This window comes from Anser brachyrhynchus, assembly GCF_964034855.1.
Source record: "Anser brachyrhynchus genome assembly, chromosome: 3".
In the NCBI taxonomy this organism is placed as follows: domain Eukaryota; kingdom Metazoa; phylum Chordata; class Aves; order Anseriformes; family Anatidae; genus Anser; species Anser brachyrhynchus.
This window is the reverse complement of record NC_137696.1, coordinates 29,059,574-29,078,500: the sequence shown is the minus strand read 5'-3', so window position 1 is coordinate 29,078,500 and position 18,927 is coordinate 29,059,574. Positions and strand designations below refer to the sequence as shown.

Sequence of the window (18,927 nt, the reverse complement as noted above, 5' to 3'; positions counted from 1 at the left end):
TACAGGCAGAAGCCTGGGCAGCACTGGTAGTTTATTAGAAAATGTATCTGTTATGTGTTTGATTTACTTGAGAGACCCAGCAATAAGTAGGCCGGTCATTATATATGTATATATACACATGTACATAAACAGGAATGACAGGCACCATAATTTAAAAAGGAAAAACAGATCTAGAAAGTACAGCCACTTGGTTATGGTAAGCAGAAGATAGACTTGGAGCTTCGAAGAAAGCACAGAAACTCTTTGAATTTGCATGGAGCAACCCCCTTCTCTGTGCCAGCATAGTCCAAAACTGGACTAAACTTAACTACACTTAATTGAAAGCAGTGGCAGTGCAGTGTGCGTGCATGCTGAAAACAGGAATCACACTACACAGAGCCTCCCTTATATCCAAATTATGCTTCCCCTATTTACATAGGCAAACAATAGAGAGAAAAATACCAGTTTAAGCTAAGTACTGATCCTTTTTACTGTAAAAGTACTAGCAAGCATTTCACTGTTTTTGCAATGAAGACCAGATTCCCAGACTGCGTAAGAGCAGCTGTAACTGTCCCTTGGGTTATCATCTTCTGTCCCAGTTGGTGGGCCAACATTCAGAATTCTCCTAGAACCTAGGAAATAAATTCTCTACTTTAAAAAGCACCAGGGGAGCTATTCTGAGGAATCCTCATTCACACTAAGTAACCTTTATCTATATTAAAACTATCTCTATGCTTTAGTCTGTGTGGGTGCAGGAGGGGAGAAATCAAAGTCATACATTTTCTTCTCTTGGGATAAACGAATTGGTGTGGGTGGTGGTACATGTTAAAAATGAGAGAAAACCATTTTTTATGTTAACTTTCTATTACTCATTTGAAAATAGCTTCACAAAATCAAAATATGAATATTTAAAAGATTCAAATATTCTGAAGACAAATTATATTTTAATTCATCAGCTGGATTTTTCATCTACTCAGAATAGGTTTACCATATATGGAAAGCCTTTGTAAACACTACACGATTTGTAAAGGTCAGAATTCAAATTCAGAATTCATCTTTACCAGCTTTTCCACCAGTTTCATTTATAGATGGTTATTAATACCTATTGATCACTAGGTTACTTTAGTTTAATGCAATTTACTAGTGAATGACCTATCAAAAATTCACCAATTTAATACTCCTTTGGGGAAATACACTTCTTGCTGTTGTATGATAAACTAAGTTACTTTTTTTATAACACTTGCAGACATTATATTGCAGCATCCACGTGTGAAGAACTGCTCATTACTAACAGTAGAAGGCAACTCAAATAAATGATGAATTGGTCTAATCAATTTTGAAGGGATTAGCTATTTAAGAACATTTTAAAGAAGCATTTCAATACTTACCCGCATAGATTAATTTAGGTTACAGCTAAAAGTTACCTGAAAATGTATTATGTACTAAATGCAAGCAACAGAACAATTTCGTAGTCTTAGAACTTCCTAGTTCATCTTGCTATTGTACATATACGTTCCCACTACATAAAATACATCAATTGTTTGTAGCCCAATCCTTCTCTGCAGAAGCGTAGGACCCTAAAGCTCAAGGCCATACAGATTTAAATAGAACAGAAATAACTTTAGAGTTGGAAAGTTTTGGTAAGTAAACTTTAAGGTGATGTCTCTGAAAGGTAATGGAGTTACTCTGGGCTGAATACTTAGAATCACTGTAGAAAAATGAATAGTAAGTGCTTGCAGTTGGCCAAATCCTCTCAAACTCTAGGTATTAAGGCTTTACCTGAAGGGTTCCAACAAGCTGCAGGAGATGAGTAGGAAGAAATTGAAGGGCTCATCATCCCTAGAGCATGGGGTTTTAATTCATTCAGTCACATCATTTAAATAATACACAGCAGACGTGCAAACCTAACAACATGTAAGATGCCTCAAAGCACTTCAGGATCAGGGCATAAGGACCATTTGCACAAAAATCTGTGAGCTAGATAAACAGTTATCTGTTAAGCAGAGACAAAAGTTAAGTAATTTGTCCAAGGTCAGAGAGAAAATGCAATATGAAGTATACCTACGAGGAAGCAGAATAAAATAGATTTTGCTTAAATTGGCATGGAGAAACAGGGAATATAAGAACATTCAACTACTTGAATAATTTTTAATAAGCACTGTGGGAAAGAACAGAGTGAGCACTTGTGTTTATTTACATTTATGCATTTTTCTTGGGAAAATGACAATTTTTCTTTCTGCGCAGCAAATATGGCGTAACTCCCAAGCCACAGAGCCACGCAGACATTTTAGCCATGTCCAGTGCTCTGGATTTTCAGTGCTGTGAGATGTATGCCAGTCAAGAATCAAGACCCTCTTCCCACAGGGTCTGTGGGGTTATTTCAGTGAATACAAACAGACTAGAAAGAAGAAACCTGTCAGTTTGACAATTCTGAAACCCATCAACAAATGGGCCAATATTCTAAAATTAAAACTTTTCACTCTTCTCCTTTATTTTAAGAAACCTTGTTAAAATCTTCAAGAAATTCAGTCTTCTATATCAGAAAGAATTCTGGGATACCGTTTTGAACCTACATCATGAAAAAAAATTAGAAAACTTGTCATGTGGAAAGAAAAAATACAAGGCCGTTGCCTCTGAAAACACCATGCTGCCAAGCCCATGAGATTTCAAATCATGACTCCAAGCACTCCTAGCTGAAATGCTTGATCTGAGAGAGGTTGTCTCTCAAGTTAGACCTTAGAGTATAAAAGGGAAGAAAAGTGAAGCTAATGCTGAACAGAAAAACACAATTATATTTTAAAATTGCTTTTAGAAAGAGGTGGCAGGAACCCCTTCCACTGGCACAGTTGGGATGGCATAGAATACGCACACCACTAAATGTACCAAGGCAATCTGATACCAGCAGGGAGACTCTGCTGTAATCACTGCTCTGTCAAGAAATACCTTCTGACTAGGAGCTCTGGCTTTAAATCACTAAATCATGCTTGTTTTGTAAAAACGCAGTGCTCTTTGCCATTTCTTTCAATCTTACAAAATTCCAAATAATGTACCTACATGCTACTGCACGGCTTCTTTTATTCCAGGCCACAAATTTCAACTTCTGGAGAAACTGCTTTTGCCTTCTATCACGATGCTCCAAAGAATTCAGAATTAGTCATTTAATCTCTATCCAGGCTAAAATGGCTTACTAGAGAAATCTCAGCTTAATAAATTATGTATAAGAATTCTCTCTTTTATGTAGCGTGTATGATCTTTCGAGCTATAACATCATTTATGGCTGCAGCAGAATGAACTGAGCAAATACACTGTGGTGCAACCCACTATAAGTAAATATTGGTTACAAAGCTCCTAGACATGAAAAGAAACATCTGCCAAAAACAGAATGCTGCAAATGCTGTCAGAGGCCCTTCACCTTTCTACAGAAGGTGCCTCATCCCAAGCTAACGACAACAAGTAGCTATCTCACAAGCTTCTTATGGTTCTTCTAACTGGGAGCTATGGAGTCCAGGCTGGAAAGAAGTGTTTAAATATTTTTGGGGAGAAAACAGACCACCATCCAACCTGCTGCCCTCCAAATCTGTAATCATTCTTTGTGTAGTACAGCCTCCAAAAGGCTGAGTTTGTCACTTGACCATCCCACACACCCCCAGTGCCTACACTCTGGTTCCGCCGTGAAATTCCGAAAAGGGGAAAAAAAAAACACATCACGTTAACCTGCTTTAATTTCACAACATTGTTACAGTAGGAAGCACACTGAGAAATCCTCTGTCAGCTTCCTCTCAGCTGCAAAACCCTTGAGCCTGACACAGCCACCTGCAGCCCCAGCCTGCAGTTTCAGTTTAAGATGCTGGAGCCCCAGAAGCAGCAGCTGATTCTCCCTTTGCTTCCATTTAGATGAAAATTTTAATGACTGGCAGCAGAAAGAGTTAATTAGAGATCTCCTTTCTCTTCCCCTTTAGGAAAAATAAAAATTTTTCTAAGTCTGAGCTCCAGCCAGAGGTAACTAGACAGCTAATAACTTTGTGAGGGATTTTAGTCACTTGAGGAAACTGCTCAGGGAGTCACCTGACAGTGGACTGACAGTTTTAGAAAGGAGAAAGTGAGTGAAACGAAACTTTTCAGAGCACGGCCGCTGACAGCCACAGTACGCCAGGGACAGAGCACTGGCAGCGTTACACTCAGTCACGAAGTCCTCAGGCCTGACGGGCGATGGCATTTCATAACTGCAGCCACGTGCTAGGGAGGGGGTAAGAAGCGTCCTGGGCTCCCCGCTCAGCTCCAGGCATGCTCCAGGCCAGTAGGAAAAGCAGCACAAGGAATGGAGAGAGAGGTGGAAATGGGAAGGTGCTTTTTACTTTGCCTAAATCCAGCCCTAGAATTAGCTAAGACCATGACTGATCGGTACCCTACAGCTAGGACCATGACCGACTAGTACCTTACAGCTAAAACCAAGATTGAGTGGTGCCTTACAACGCCTGCATGCCTGCTTTTTTCTGTCACAGTCATTAGCAGGTGGGGCCAGAGCCCGGTATGTGGGGGGGACACCGGCAGGGTCAGCCCCTCTCACCGGCTCTGCTCTGGGCCAGGGAGGCCCAGCTCCACCAAGGGGTCACTGCAGGAGACCCGGCAGCCAAGAAACGTGTGAACGTGGTGAAACAGTGGGGCAATGCTAAAGCTCACTACAGCTAAGGGAAGCCTGACCAAGAAACACCCTGCTCCATGCAGTAAGGCCCAGCACCATGGCCGTGAAGGCAGATGCACCCTGGAAATCGGGACACCTCAAAGGAGTCACCAAGACTAAAAATATACCTGAGATATTATACAGCTGGAGTGGCGAAGGGAAAGAAAAAACAACCAGAGCTGCTTTTCCATTTGTTTGGAAGCTGTATGAATATATTTGGAGTGAATATACAGTATCTACCCTTCAACTAGTTGAAGGTTTTTGGAGCCTGGGATGAAAGTGTTTATTGAAATGAAAAGTGCAATTCTGGTATTTATATTCTGAAGGACATGCGATACATCACAAACGTAACTCACAGAAGGCACCGGTTCATCTGAATTCTACAAAATTCCATTTGCAGAAATAGACCAGGAGGAGTGCTAGAAGCAACAAGCCAGGGAGCTATTTCTATTTGAAATTCGCAGACATTTAAACCAGATTAAATTCCAAACTCTAAAAAGCTGCCTTTTAATGTGCATTATCTTCAGTCTCTAAGGCACCGTAACGTCTGTGCAGTTCCAAAAGCATACACTATTTATTTTATTTAACATTTGCATTCTGATTGCAATCAGTCTTCTTTCAATAAAAGAAATAAATTTACAGTCTGCTAACCTAGAACCATCAAACTCTCACTTCCATTATCAATCAACGCCACTTTTCTGCTGACTGCAACTCAATTAAAATCCAATTATTTGAATAACTGGATGGAAATTGCTATCATAAAATGTACCTTTTTATTAGGAACATTTTGTGAAGAAAACTGACAGCACAGGAACTATGATACTGTGGTTAAAAAGTGATTTGTAAGATGGGCCGGGAAAAGCTACGTTGATGAACATGGAAGGAATGAGCGTCACTTCTGGAGCAGACATTTGATTCTCAAATCGGAACATTTGGCTCAGAGCTGAACCAAAATGATGTGCTTCTGCTAGCCTTACTGTGAGCGTTAAAGGTGTTGGTCTTCTATGTCACAGTCTGCTATTTCTATTGATGGTTTTTTATTTAAAAAAAGTAGGCATTCTTAGACCATCTTACTACATTACCCATAGTGTTATTTTAGAACATGCCAAAGTCAGTGACAGAGATACTTCCGATGATCTCAATACTCAAGTCGTTCATTGTTTTTATTTCTCACATTATTAATACCAGGTAAGTAGCTGTTTTTTAAACTTAACTGGATGTGTCTCTCAATCTTCTTGCAGCTGTGTGTCTTCTCGTTGTCCTGAAGGAACTCAAGATCATTTGACAAAATGTCTTATGAGAAAATCCTCCAGTATGTAAATTTGCTTCTTAGTTTTTAATTATATAGATTTGGTACCAGAGGTTTGATTTATTTGACCAAAACAGAGACAGTAGATGGAGATACGTTGCATATCTCCAAAATGGAGATATGTTGCATCGCCCAATACAAACACTAAATGCTTTGATATTGATAACATGCAGATAGAAAATATTACCACACTATTTTAATTTCAGTGTGCCAACACTAGGTAACAACAAATAAACAATGACAACAACAACAACGAAAAAATGATACTCTAGGCTTGAAGTCTAATTTTCCAAACAGACTTCAAAGATGAAAAGGTTTCTATTTTTTCAGGTATAATTATCTAGGCACTTACTTGGCACCTGGAAGTTACCATGGAGAACTATCAAACATATTTCTTTAGCTAATCTCAGGTATCCTTATATTTTAAAATTCTTTTAAAACAAGTATAGCTGCTGCAAGTTATTTTCATTGTAATATTATTGCCTTCTATGCTGAACCATAATATCACCTGAATTACACCTATTACAATCTTAATAAATTTCTACAGTAGTGGTTCACCGAAGATTACACAGAGAATTTAAAACGGAATATTAGGTTACGATGATTCACATTTGACAAAACACCTTGAACTGGCACCCAGGAAGAAATTAAGACAACCAAAATATCAAGGATAAGAAAATGGAAGCATTAATTAGATGGGCAAAGTAACTCCAAAATGTGATTGATAATAAAAGAAAAACTCTTGACAGAATCAGTCATGCTCCTATTACTTTTCCAGTGTGATTGCAGTTGTTGATTTTTATTCTACATTATTAGATTTCACACCTTCTCTTCCACCTTCCTTGTAACTTCAGGCAACACACTTAACATCTTTGTAGCTGTTTTACAAATTAAAGTAGTTAACATTATTTAATCATAAGTACATGACAGTTTGCAAATATGCTGAAATCTGCCCAATTCATAGAAAAGTAAAGCTTTCAGATATACACAGACCATCTCCCTTTAAAATTAGCACTGGAATAAATGCTTATGGCTTTTGACTCTACGTGCTAGCCATGTCACTTAAGCAAGCTCTGAAAAAATATCTTGTAAGAGAGGCTACAAAGAATGCCAGATTTTGCACAATTTAGGTTTTCATACAGACAGACCTTAGAAGTGATCTTTTATAGAGTATGTTAAAAATCAAATCTACTTACCCTTTTTCTCAAGTTGTAAGTCAAAATAAGATTTCTGGAGAAGGAATGTGAAAAGGCTGTATAGAACTCCAGTACTTTCTGCAAGGCATCTCTCTTAATCACATGAAGATCACAGTAGGTCAAAGCCCTTACGTTAGCACAGGACTGGGCAAGGGTAGACTCCTTCCAGAAGACATCACCAAAAACATCTCCTTTGCCTAGAGAAAAGAAGCAGCATTTCTTTCAATAATGATGCTATTTCTGCCAAAAATATAAAAGAACATACATCTCCTCCATGGGGTCAAGGTTCTTCTATCTTATGCACTCAGAAAAAAATTCTGTCTGGAAACAAAATCTTTTAAATATTCCATTGATAACCTTTTTTTTTTCTTTCTATTAATTACTACAGCTCAGCAAAATTTTCTAAAAATAAACCACAATTAAAAGGTGTTTCGTGTGACGATTCCCCTTTAAATATGAGTAAAGTTTTTTCTCTAAGAATCAAGAAAAATACTTTGTTCTTGGCTCATATTCTCTTCTGAGCCTTTTCAAAGAGATTAATTGAGAAGAAATGCCTTTTCCCTTTCTTCCTGTAACTGACATGCAAAGGATTTGTTTCTTACATCTATGTTGTTGAGTTTTCTTAACCTGGCTAAATATCACTCAATATTGTGTCAATAAACTCATTTTGTATAACAGATCAGTGCAGTTACAGGCTATAACAAAACACTACTATACATCAGTATACATCTGAATTCAAGTAAGTTTGGTCTAGTTTGCTAGATCATCAGTGGAAAAGTCCGCCTTTACCACAGCATAAAAGAGCAGATCTCACAGCTCTAGGGGCTTTACAGCTGGTAAGTCATGAAAAAATCTTTCAGTAGCTGTGCATGTGCGCACTCTACAATACACTGAAGGTTTAAGGTAACAGTGTGGTCCAAAACAAGTACAGATGAGATGTTATCAAAATAATACTGACAAGACAAGAATATTCGGTTATTACATATGGAAAGATAGAAAACAGGCCATTTCCTTACAACTTTCTCGTAAGTGTCCCCATGTTCCTGAGCTTGGAGACAGCCAGTGAAATTCCTACTGAGAAATACTACAGCGAGGACATTTGTACCAATCTAGGCACTATAACACGGTGCAAGTATACCAAAATCTGCCTGAGCAGAAGCCCCCAGTGAGGATTTCACTGGTTATACCCCAGCTCAGGATGGGCACAGAAGGGGTGTTTAGGAGAAAGTTACAAGCTGCTTTGAAGAGCAATGGTCACTATTTTCCCCCGTTTTCTGACATTTATTGCTAACAGGATAAGAATATTCAGTTGTTTTCTTGATAATGAATAACTACACTGTTCTTGTTTTGAATGGTGCTTTTCTCTTAAATCTTTGCTGTGTTATGTCAGCACTGCAAATCTCTTCTAAGACAAAGCAACAAAAGAAATGCGCTCACATCTACTAAGTTGTGGCAGGGATGCGCCAGACAGTCCCTTGTCTTACAAGTAATATTTTTGCCTGTAGTAATTCTTAAAGCCAAAGCATCAAGATACATATTAGTTTATTGACTTCACCTGGGTCTTTTTAGATTTCATTCCCTAAATAAGTAGTCAAGCATAAAAGTCTACATGAAAATCAAGAGAACTCTCATGAATAAAGAGGTCAAGATGCCTTCTAAATTTAACCCAGAGAGCCCAGGTCAGCTCTTGAGCCGTACTTCCACCATTACGTGATCTCTTCTTCAGACAATAAGCATCTTCTCTTTGAGGAGAAGCTACCATCCTGATGACATGCTACGCTGTAGCATAGTAAGCTGTGGTTCACTGCTGTGCTCCCAGTCTTCCACAAAATGCCTGTGCAATCCACCTGCCAGGGACCAGTTTTTCCTTGAATGCTTTGTAGGAGTATAATGTCTTTCCTTTTCTAATGCATATATCCACTGAAACCACCTGTACCAGAAGCACATTTTTCCCCACAAAGTTGGGCAAAAGCACCATAATGATATCCTTTTTACCACTGCTCCTTTACATAGGGCAGTGCCAACATCCAGAAATACTACAAAGGCTGCATATCAGTAAAAATGGTGGTAGCCCAACAGGTCAGTGCAGTAAGCAACTTTTCATTTTTAATGGCACTGACTTTTCACATTTTCAGTTATTTAAACACATGCTCTTACAGTAGATACCTTAAAAACGGTAAAGAAATGGAAAAGAAAATTAGAAAATAGCTTCCATGCACTTAAAATAGATCATCGTCCATGAGGCATTTAGACAGACAAACACACAATATATTCAAAATTGAAGTGAAACAACTTTTATGCGCCATAAAAACTGATATGCTTCACTGGATAAAAATGGATTGTTTGCCTTTGGAATAAATATGCTTTTACTTGCAATCTTCCAGGCAATTAGCTAAACAACTGTTTTAATTAACGCTCTGGAATCTATCAAGTATAGAAATGTGCCATCACTGATGAGCAACAGTCAGAGCTGGTAGTCCAAGCATAAAGGAGAGAAATTCCAGCTTGTTTCTAAGCCTCTCTCTTAGTATCTCCAGACAAGTTTCCCTATCTTAAAATGACAATGGTTATTTTACTGCCCCATAGCAGCATGAAGACTAATTAGTACAAAGCAGCTACAAACACTATGGTGCTGCTTTGCCTATATAGGAAATGACATGCAGCACACAAGTTAGTTAGGTTTTACCCTAAAAATGTATCTTTGCTTTTCACAGTTGTGTCCTTCACCTGTGCCAGCAGCCCCAGTTTCCCCTTGTTATTTGCAGTTCTCCCAAACCTCTCCCCGCTGCGGCTGCCTGCCACCCCAAGTAAGGCGCTCCCAGCTGCTTCCCACTTGCAGCAAGGAGCAGCACACTACATCTGCTGGGTGCTCACTTAGCCAAGCCAAACAGAGAAAAGTAACACGTGAATCAAAAGCTGAGTCAGATCACAGAAGCCTCACAGTTTAAGAAGCAAAGCAGGCTAAAACAAGAAGTTGTACAGTTTTCCATCATTAACAATTTCCTTGAAGTTAATAGAGTTAACAGCCAGTGCTCTAGATGAAAATCAATGCCACATTATGGTTAGATTTCCAAAGCGAGGCAGACTTGCAAGCATCACACTGCTTTATTTCTGCCAAGCACATTTTTAAATGATGCATATTTAATGCATCAATCTCGATTGTCAGACTCTAAGAAAACTTGTGACATTCACAGAAGAGTGGGGGCAGGGGAGAAGGAGCACTTGGAAGTATTTCAGCAAGCAGGAATTAAATTTCCACCCAGAAGTATCTGCTCTGGATTATAACATTGTCCTCCCGTATGTAATAAGAAAGTGTGTACCACCTCCCTTTATTTACATGTTTTCCATAAAGAAAGAACAATCAATTGGGAAAAGGGAAGGAAAAAAAAAAAAGAAGTGGCTGTTTTATCAAAAACATTTGCAATTGGAAAGAAAGAAGAGTAAGGTAACACTTCTAAACGTGTCAGAATGTGTTTGGCAAAGTCTAAGGCATCATTAGAGAACCTGAGCAAAACGCCTCCGTTTACATACAACTCCAAGATTTATACATCTCACCTTACTCTCTGAAGAAAGATTAAAAAGCAAGGGAAATGCAGATGGCCATTTGTTTGTCAGTACTTTGCATTTCTCATTCCCAGCTCGCTGAATTCCAGGCCTTTGCCAGGAACACTATCTGTCAATCACACTTGAAGTTGATGATCTAAGCTTTTACCATCAATCATTTATATTCCCTGCTGGATTTGTGGGATGAGAACCTTTTCCACTGTCAGCTCAGCATGCACTGGAAAAACGAATAGCTTATTGCCTTTCATGTTTGCTTGCTTGTGTTAATTGTAAGTCCCCAAACCCTGATAAACTTAAACTCCGAAGAATTATTTCATAAAACCAGCACTTTCTGTTTCTGTACTTATTCTTTGCCAATCTTTTCCCCATAGCAAATTTACTGTTCATCTTAAAGTGAAAGAAGGATTTCTGTTACCACTGCAAATTCACCCTGAGTCAGGCAAAAGGTCAACCCACAACCACTGTCCTAAAAGCAGCACCCAGAATCAAGATCTGATTATTGCAACCTAGCCAAGAACAGAACCATGCTTTATGCATTGCCGTGATGTGCCCACCAGACCTACACCTAGCTTCTTCAGGGCTACAAATGTGAAGTATCGAAGAGTTCTCAAACAGAAGGTATTCCACGCTACTCATAAAATATGACACAACGTGAAATATTTTGACTGACAATACACTTAAGATCACCTTCAGGTTCTGGGTGTCTGGGAGTTGTGGTACAGCTTTGGTATGATGCTAATAATAGGAGCTGGGTGAGAAGAGGTCAGGGATTTGTATGCTGAAGGTCTTCCAAGTCAGCATAGATTTTCACGGGATTCACATAAATTCAAGGATTTTCAGCACATCAACCAAAATATTTATCTTAAAATCGTTCTCAAATCAACAGTAATAGCTGTTAAAACAGCTCATACCAGAATCTGGCGCAGGTCCCTTCTAGACTTGCCTTCATTAGCATGTTTGAACTGTAGGAGAACTGTGATCTGACAGACTTAGCAGAACCAACCTAAGCAGGAGGAACCAAACCGTGCTTGATGGTACCTCAGCAACAGCGCAGCACTAAGCTCATCTTGGAAATCTGGTGTCAGCAAATGTGTGCAGTGCTGCTCAGACATCCACAGCAGCTGCTGCACCTGTGCAAGCAGATTGCCGGCGCTGCTCTCCAAAGTGCCCACACTGACCTGGAGCCCCCAGGTTTCATTCTCCACCTCCAGGCAGAGGGAACTACCAGCTGCTGTGAAGGCAAACACAGATTCTCTCTGTGACATTCTCTATCCTAGTGACTACTCAGGCAAGATGCTAATGAAATTTAAAAACAAGAACAAAAAAAAAACAACCAACCAAAACAAACAAGTTGGTCTGATTTTCTGTTTTTGTTGTTGTGTGTTTTTGTTTATTTGTTTATTTTCAATCTCCTGAGCGAGTACGAACAGAACCACAGGAAGTGAAGTTATCCCGTAGTGCAGGGACCTACCAATGGTATTCAAGCATAACTCCACTAAGGACAGTATATTTACCCCTGGTGTTCAAAGCTAGTGATGCAAGACTTGGGTCATCCCCTCAGTGACTAGCACTTGTCTGCTTAGCTTGAATTGAAAATCTTTCCCTCTCCTCTCTTCCTTATCTGAACAAGGCATGGAAATTAAATTTTCCCATTTTACAGAGAGAAGAAAGATTCAAGGAAAGTAGAAGCACCAGAGCAAAAATAAATTTTCCTCTTGATGGTGCATTGTTTTAGGCAATGAGTAACTGCCAGCCAGAAGAAACAGAGCTAGGTGGAGCACACAGCATGTGTCCCACAGATAATTTGCACAATTTGACAGCCACTAAATAGCCTGTAGTTTGGTCCTCCAACACACTACAGCTGGCAGGAGATTATGCATGGAAGTGATTTGCTGCTTTAGATTTTCTTAAGACTTCTCAAGTTTGGACTAAAACATGTAGTATTATTTTTCATTAACCAGAGTTTTTTAATCACTTTTCCTCCAAAAGGCAGGAGGGAAGAACAACAACAACAAAAAAAAATGAGTATCAGTCCCACTGAAATCAAAAGAAATGTTACAGTAATAATAAACTAAAATTACACTTTCAGTGATTTGCCAGGTGCATGGATGGAAACACAATGTATCTGTTCATGCTTTAAAACAGTTTGCATTGGTTTTGCAGACAGCTTACTATACAACTGCATCAATTTTCTCTGTTGAAGAACATTACTGTACAAGAAAAAAATGAAAACATTTATTTTAGAGCACTGTCTTGTTGTTTAGCAACAACATGAAATAGTTACAGCTAAGATTTCTATTATTGCTATAATTAATATGTTTATTTGTCTCTCTGAATAGAGTGTGGATTATATTTCAATATTTGACTTACTGTGATGAGAAGAACAGCTTTAAAATGTCAGCTGGGCTCTACATGGCTCCCTCACAAAAAGCTAGGAAGCTGCATCAGAATCATTTGTCCTTACTTTCTTTTTAGTGGTTACCTAAAAGGATGTTATAAAGACATGGCCAGTTTGTAACAAACTCAGAAGATAAGAAGTTGCAAGCTTAAATAACTAGTCAAAGGACTAGTCACAAATGTACTTGAAGTTATTTGCATTTGCTAAATAATGGGAAAAACACAGCTCAATGTATGTTGTCACTGCATGGACAGTCCTAGTTCTCTCATCAAAAAACCTACAAGAGGCTCATTTTGCAGTATCCTTGGGGTTCTTCTCTGATGACTTAGAAACAGGTTTTATGCTACAGCTGTTACCTAAAGCTTACTTTAAAGCCCTCACATTTGAAAAACTTTTTTTCTTTTTTAATTTCAGTCAAAAGCATTACAAGAGTTTAAAGTGGATTTTGCCTTCTAAAGTACATAAACATTTTGAAAAACCCATAAAGTTCATAACTATAGTATACTTCTCTTTTATTTAATATTTCTAGCATCTCCCTGAGGTTAAATTTAACAACGTTGTTTCAGAAACAAAAATCTGAGAAAAGTTTTAATGTGAAACTTCGAGAAAACAAATCAAAACGTGCAACTGTTCCATGATTATTTTTGTTTGTTTTTCTCTAAACTCTTCACACCTGTCTTTGGAGTCTGTATACAAACACGGTGGATAAGCCTTCCTAAGCCACCCTGAGATATCAAGGAGTATGCAGAACAGACGGTCTCATCTTCACCATATCCTAATGTTGGCTGTCAGTGAATGATCAACCACTGTTGCCAGTAGCATCCAAGGCATTACCATTTTCAAAACGGGGCTTCTTCTGCCCATGATGGTATCAGACTATTTAAGAGTAGCTGGCACATTCTCCAAAGGTGCATTAATTTGGCACAATAAATCATGAAGCCACAGAAAAAGTCATCTGATTTGCAGTGTCAAGAAGCTTGTGACTGAGGCCTCTATCCATGGTGTGTCCCCCTTCTCCCCAGGTATTCCAGTAGGTCATTCATTAAGTGTTTTATAAATCATAAGTTTGTGTTTCCAATACTTGCACAGGTCCAGTTTTAGAGCATTTATATATAACAGTGGACAATGGCTGTTTCATAATTCCTACTTTTAATGCTCTACGAAAACTAGACACTGAACAGGTAATGTCATACAGAAGTCTCAAAATAGCCAATTCCTGATGTCAATCCAAACATCTTCTGGATGTCTTGAGTACAGGGATAAGGAATTCTCTCTCCAAAAATACCATTTGGAGTAAACCTGTACTTCTGAAAAAGAAGTTTTCGTGCTGCTCCACCATGAAATTAAAATGTTGTATTACTGTGGACCTCCATTATGCTATAGTTAGATGGCATCTTTTTAAAAGTTTGGCATGATCTCCACTTCCAATTCTTTTCCTAATAGTGTGCTTAGACAGGCATCGAGGAAATCAGCTCTAAAAATTGTTCCTTCAGTTGATATTCACTGTATCATTTCATAGAAATATGCAACTTGTCCAACCTGCCTATATATGTCAACCTGAGTAAACCAGCTTTAAACAATATAAAGAGCACAGTAGAACTACTGAAGATAAAGCTGGATTTTAATTTCAATCGCTCCTTTTTCCAAAAACAGAAACAAACAAAAAAAAGCACGATTCACATCACGTTATTTTATTCAATAGCACAAACTATGCTTTGACGTTAGACACTGTGTCTGAAAATAATAAGAAAAGTCTAATACCATCCATAATCCAGCACTCACTTCTTAAGCCCAAGAGCACAACAGCTAGGCATTTTTGACACAAAGTCAGGTTTACCTGATTTTAAAGCTCAGATAAAAAATAAAGAAATAAGGGATTTTTTCAAAGACTTGGTGTTAAATAATCAACAAGCCCCAAAGCATACAAATTCTGAAAATTGATTTGTACACAAAGCAGTTCAGTTCAGGGAAACCTGAATTAGCTCAGGTACTGGAGGCGGTATAAAGATAGTGGCCTGGGCTTAGCGCAGTTAACCTCCAACATTTTCAAGCCTGCTGAGAAGCAATCTCCACATAACTGTGCGGAAGATGCAATGCTTTGCCACTGAGAAGGCCTAAGACAGACAATACTTCTGCATTGCTGTTTCCACTCCTTTAAAATAAACCATCCCTCTGGTGCATTTACACTTACAATTTGCACTGTCCTATCTGGATGCAAATCTGCCCTACCAAAAGCTGAATCAAGCCTCTTGGGTCTACATCTGAATGAAATTATTATGGCTAGATGAGTAAGCTAAAACAATTGTGAAGAAAACAAACAATTGTTCTTATAATGCTCCTTTAAGATTGCAATTAGATAAAATTAAATCAGCAGGAATTTCTCCACACAAAGCAAATGGAGCATTTAATATCCTGCTGAAATAAAACATGGCACACCAAGCTCTCCTACGATATCATGTTAAAACCACAGGCTCCAATCTAGTCAATGTTATAGCTTTGTAAATAACAATAAAAGATCTGCACTTTCGGGACATTCAATTTTCACTTCCTCCAACTTACATGGGACCTTAAAAGTAAATCTACATGCAACTTATGCAGCTCCCGACCTGCCCCTCCAATAAAAAGTGAAAAAGCAAGAGATAAAGATGGTAGAGATATAGATGATACAGAAATACATGATATATCTATATCCCACTTTCCCTCTACCAGTAGGAAATAATGCAGTCAGGTCTAGACTACTAATTCCTGTTCTTGACATTCAGTTACTGCATATGTTATTCTCATAATTATGTACTATCCATATTTTGTTTTCCTTTAGCTTTGATAACAGCAAAAGAAATAGCAAAAGCAAACTGTCCTTGTGGAGGGCAATGATTTTCCCACACAATAAGTTACCGCATTGATTTCCCTTCCTATCTCATTCACGTTTACCTGCCAGCTGAAAGCAAAATTACACTCTATGTACGGAAAAATAAGCGTGTGGCCTCCTCCCTTTGGACTGAAAGAGTACTGCCATTTTTTGACAAGTGTACCAGGAGCAGAAGCTAAGGTTGACACATGGCAGGGCAGGTGGTTACTTACACCTGCAGGCAGCTGTGTCCTGGTATTTCTGCTTGCTTTGGTGTAAGATTCTGCAACAGGTTTTTAAGATGGGGACAGGGAACCACCACTTTCTGCGAATGTCAGAGTAAACCCAATAATCTCTGCATTGCCTCTCCATCTTCTGTCTACACTGTGACACAGGATCCAACTCTTTTTAGCAGATGCCTTATGCATAGCCACCAGCTACTGTACACTTGCAGAGACACACATGTACAGTGCTGGGACAACACTGTTCCCAACTCATCGCAGCCAAGGTCAAATCTGACATTCAGCCATTTAAGTCCCTCTGCCCTATTATGGTCATGATCATTTTTTTCAACTATAAAAAAGGGAAATTGCTGCAGTAGTTGGTCAAAGACTACAGAGCAGACAAGTATTACAGGGTTTGAAACTCAGGGATGTGCTCTTGTGGATGGCTACAGCAAGTATAAGTCTAAAAGCAGATCAACCATCTTAATGGCTTTCCACTAAGTCCCCATAAGCATGATTTAAAAATAGAAAAAATATATAAATAAAAAGAGAGAGAGAGAGAGAGAGAATGAGGAGAGCGCAAAATGTCTCAATCCTTCCCTCCTTAGGCAGGCAGGTCTGCCCCAATCTGTTTGGTGCAATCCAGGCTACAACCAAGCTAGCCACAGGATTCAATGGTGCAAAAATCTCTTCAGCCATGATTAATCTCAGCTGAACCCAGTGACATGGGAAATAAATAAGTAAGCAAATAAATAAATAAATAAATAATGTATTCTATTCTTATTTCCCTTTCCCATTCAAGTGCCGGGGCCATATTACATAAGGGGAAATTATACCTAGTCTTCTGCTGATTCCATCGCTTATGAACAGCCATTCACAAACAGAATGCATTTTAGCAGCACACACACGACACAAATAATGTTTTCACATTATTTCTCAGGCCATTGTCAGTTACAAGTCATCCAAGCCTGTGGCTGTACCAAGGAAACCTATAGGCATTCCTGTGTGCAACTGCACAGTAATGCACTCGGAACAAGGCAGCCGGGAACCAAATCACAGGACAATGCACAATGGGGAACGATCATTTTCTTATTGAACTGCGATGCCGGATTAATAAATCTATTTTGAAGCTTAATCTTCTTCATGTTGTCTTATGACTTTTGGATGACTTACTATGACAGTCATCGGGCTGTAGATCAGCACAGCACAGCAAAAGCTGTGCACAATTCTCCAACCTGCCGATGAGACTGGGACCCTTTACTCTTGTTCAGGGCAAACAAGGAATGATCCTATCTACCTGCCTGAAATCTGAGAAATTTTATAAGCAGTCTCCTGTGGGAAAACTAAGTGTACATATAAAGGTCTCTGTTGACTTTTTATATCACACATCATTCCACTAATACTAATAGCTGATCTCTAAACAGGGTCCACAGAACAAATTTTAACACCACTGTGGAACAGCATGGGATATAATTCATTAATACTCTTCGCTAAACCAAAAGTCAATTAAAAAGTTTATTCCTTTGAAAGTTCTTAGCTCAAATAAGGATAGCAAAAACACAATAAATGCAAAACAGCTGGGATGTAAGGCCTGGGAATAAATTGCTTTACTCTTGGGATAAACTGTTTTCTGTGGGGGTTTTGTTTTTCTTTTTAAACTAAACCTTCTAATAAATGTTATTTTTCTCATCCGTTCCTCAGCTCTGAAGACCACAGTGGTTTTATAGGCTTTCTTTTTTAATTGTTAAACAAAGGCTTAAAGGCTCCCAGTCTAATCAAATCTTTAAGACTAACCTCCAGTCTTGCTATCCGTGTACACAGCCCCCCCTTGCAGTTCAGCAACTTTGAACAACTCACAGAAGTGAAGAATTGCTGCCTAGTCAGGCCCTCTGGCAGTCATTAGTTGACAACTTTTGCAGCGGTCTGAAAATTTAAGGACAAGACGCTATTTTATAGAAAAACAGCTCGTCACCCTAATTTCAAGGTTCATCTCTCAGTTTCAGTCTTTTACTGAAATGCTTTTCCAAATGTCAAAGATGACCCCAGTTTCAAACAGAATGGGTCGGATCCAACCTGGGTTCAAGAATCAGTTGTTTCCTTCAGCTACACTAGAACAGAGGGATTTTCTGTTCAATCTTGGAGTACAACCAGGTCAAGCATTTCTAATTTAGAATCGATTTTCTACTAAAATCAAAAATGGCACTCTTAATCATTCAGGTATTTGTACATTTATATCAACACAATTTAAATTGTTTTCTAACAAGGCCCCCTATCCTCTCTTTCACTGTATTTCTAGAAAATATTTATAAGAAGTTTACTACTACTTCATGATTTTATTATTATTACAATTTTACATAAATTTCTGATGCACACATGCAATTGGAGACATAACACAAGAACCAGTACTTCCTCTTATAATTGTGAGGAGAGATTAAAAAGGTCCAGACTAGAAGGCCTCAGGTAAGTGCCGTATCAGCCTCAGCAATGGCATATAGCATCTGCTCAGCCAGATTTCTAGCAGTTTCTTGATTACAACAGTTCTAAACAACTGTATTCTCATGCTGCATTAAGGAAATGCATACCTTCATAATGTGAAAAATACAAAAAGTACATTGAAGGACAGTTCTGGTTCTCAAGCTTTCCTAAATTAAGAAACAACAACTAGCTAGGGCAAGCTTAATTCATGCATATCTCAAAGAAGGCTGCAGCCAGATCTTATGGCCCCTGC

At 38.7% G+C, this 18,927-nt stretch overlaps 1 protein-coding gene across 9 annotated transcripts in view; it reads right to left on the bottom strand.

Moving 5' to 3' along the window:
- Positions 1–18,927, bottom strand: part of KCNH1 (potassium voltage-gated channel subfamily H member 1) — a 199,470-nt gene that overhangs the window by 70,083 nt on the left and 110,460 nt on the right. For 5 of the 9 annotated variants that reach the window (XR_013948916.1, XM_080586329.1, XM_080586328.1 and 2 more), the window contains one exon: positions 7,166–7,362. Coding sequence is in view for 8 of the 9 variants with exons in the window: in XM_080586329.1 (XP_080442455.1) it covers positions 7,166–7,362 (197 nt within the window). In the remaining variant the exon portion in view is untranslated. Of the gene's footprint in view, positions 1–2,068; positions 2,549–4,011; positions 6,848–7,165; positions 7,363–18,927 lie in introns of those variants that run through there. The other 4 variants (XM_080586334.1, XM_080586330.1, XM_080586331.1 and 1 more) reach the window with 4 other exon arrangements.